This window comes from Bison bison, unplaced genomic scaffold (genome assembly GCF_000754665.1).
Source record: "Bison bison bison isolate TAMUID 2011002044 unplaced genomic scaffold, Bison_UMD1.0 scf7180017848827, whole genome shotgun sequence".
NCBI lineage: Eukaryota > Metazoa > Chordata > Mammalia > Artiodactyla > Bovidae > Bison > Bison bison.
In genome coordinates this window covers 27,188-29,184 of record NW_011479400.1, presented here as the reverse complement: position 1 = coordinate 29,184, position 1,997 = coordinate 27,188, and the positions used below count along the sequence as shown (strand labels likewise).

The 1,997-nt window shown below is 66.1% G+C and overlaps 1 protein-coding gene across 1 annotated transcript in view; it reads right to left on the bottom strand.

Annotated features, from left to right (window-relative positions):
• Nucleotides 1-1,997, bottom strand: part of LOC104992968 (olfactory receptor 226-like) — a 3,789-nt gene that overhangs the window by 738 nt on the left and 1,054 nt on the right. Inside the window, exons 2-5 of the mRNA XM_010846016.1 lie at nucleotides 1,384-1,511; nucleotides 583-732; nucleotides 401-507; nucleotides 2-326 (exon numbers count right to left, since the gene is read on the bottom strand). Coding sequence (XP_010844318.1) covers nucleotides 2-326; nucleotides 401-507; nucleotides 583-732; nucleotides 1,384-1,511 — 710 coding nt within the window. The remainder of the gene's footprint in view (nucleotide 1; nucleotides 327-400; nucleotides 508-582; nucleotides 733-1,383; nucleotides 1,512-1,997) is intronic.

Here is a 1,997-nt window from a genome sequence, read left to right as displayed (position 1 = left end):
CAGCTGAGCCATGCAGCCCGCAAAGGAGATGCGGCGGGACCCGGGGACCACCAGGCTGACCAGCATCTTGGGCACCGTGACAGAGACGTACCACACCTCCAGGAAGGACAGGTTGCTGAGGAAGACGTACATGGGCTTGTGCAGCGCGGGGCTGGCGCGGACCACGGCGATGATGAGCAGGTTCTCGGTGACGGTCAGCAGGTAGGCCAGCAGGAACAGCGCCAGCAGGCACGCGTAGAGCCCCAGCGAGCCCGGGAAGCCCACCAGGATGAACTCGGTCACCTCCGAGCAGTTGGCCCCCGCAGACGGGGCCTGCATGGCCCTGCCTGAGGCAGAGGTGGCGGATTAGGCATGGCGCCTCCTGTGTGGTCCCCAGCTTCCCGTGAGGAGGGGTCCTGACTGTCCGCATCCCCGCTGCTGGCCACGCCTGGTCCACGGCAGCGTGAGTTTCCTGCCAGGCACTTGGTGGGCACTGGGCAGATGTCTGCTCTGGGGCTGCCAGCCTGCCTGGCCGCAGGCAGACAGACACGGTTATTGTGGGGAGGAGGAGTGGGTTGCCTACAGGACACCTCAGAGGCCGACCTGGGGACCTGCGGCCGGTTTTGGGGAGATGGGTGGGGGGCCACGGTCCAGGGCCTGCGGTCAGGGACAGTGGGCAAGTGAGTGGGGCAGTTGGGAGGGGCCAGGCCTGGAGCCAGGCTCTCTGTCTCCCCGCGTGAGGGCACCCTGTGTCTGCGGTCACAGCCCCACCAAGCTCACCCACGGTGTAAGCGCAATGCTTGGCAGGCCTCAGGAGTGGGGCACATGTGCCCGAGGAGAAGCAGGCCCCGAGGGTTAGCAGCACCCAGGGACCGATCTCCCCACCCTGGGTCCCCTTGTAGCTCTGGACGCGTGAGCTGTGACCCCGGCCTGAGTTCCCTCCGTGGCCTTCAGGGTCCAGCCCTCAGCCGCCTGACTTCACTTCTGTCTGAGCCTGGCCCTGCCGGTGTGCTCTGGGACGGGACCATTCTGTGTGGGTCTCCGCCCCTCCACCCCAGGGGGACAGTCAAGGGGCTGCCAGGGCTGGCGGTGGCTTCCTCCCTGTTACAGGAAATCGTTCTCACGGGCTTGGAGGGGCTGGATCCTCAGGCCGGAGTTAGCCCCGACCCCACCTCACTGGGCAGCAGGGTCTCTTTTCTCCTGCTGCCCTACCCCAAACCCCCCACCCCATGTTAGCCTGTTCCTCTGTCCTGGGCCCTCTGGATGTCCCTGTGAGCTTCCAGGCCTCCAAAACCCATACAGACCACCCAGCTCATTGGCGATGTGGCTGGGTTTAGCTTTGTGTCCACTGAAAGAGCCTCAGAACGTGGACCCAAGCGGGCCCAAGCTTGGCGCTGGACTCACACCCTGTTGGTTGCAGGCTGGTCACCTGTGGAGAGCGTGTCTGGGGAACAGAAGCCCCAGCCTCTCATCTCTGCCCCGTATCTGGGTGCTCCAGGCGGCAGGAGCGCCCAGTTTTCATCCTGCACAGACTTCAGGGGCAGTGGAGCCCCAGGCCCCCGGGTGTGGCTCCAGGACTGTCGGCTCGGGGTCAGACCTTGCCCTCCTCCATTCACCTGCCGTCCCCTCACCTCCGGCCACTCAGCTGCCCTGCAGGGTCGTGGCATGGCCCCCGCTCATGGGGATAAGCTCTGAGGACCCGCACTCACGACCGACCCTGGGGCACCTTGAGGCCCACGGGGGTGGCAGTGACTGCAGGCAGAGAGGGCGCCTGGCTAGACCGCGGGGGCAGTGCTGGGCCTGTGTGACCAGGCCTGGGCAGACTGCCCCGGGTCCCCCTCCCCGCCGTGGCCCCCGGTGGTCTGACAGCCACGTCTGCTCAGATCGGCCTCTGACTGGCTGCGGGGCTTGAAACAAAGTCTGTCTTCACCCAGCCCCCATTTCTCTGAAAGATGGAACAAGAGGCTGCTTCCCGGGGGCGTGGGAGGGGGAGCCCTGGTGCTCGCCACCCGACACAT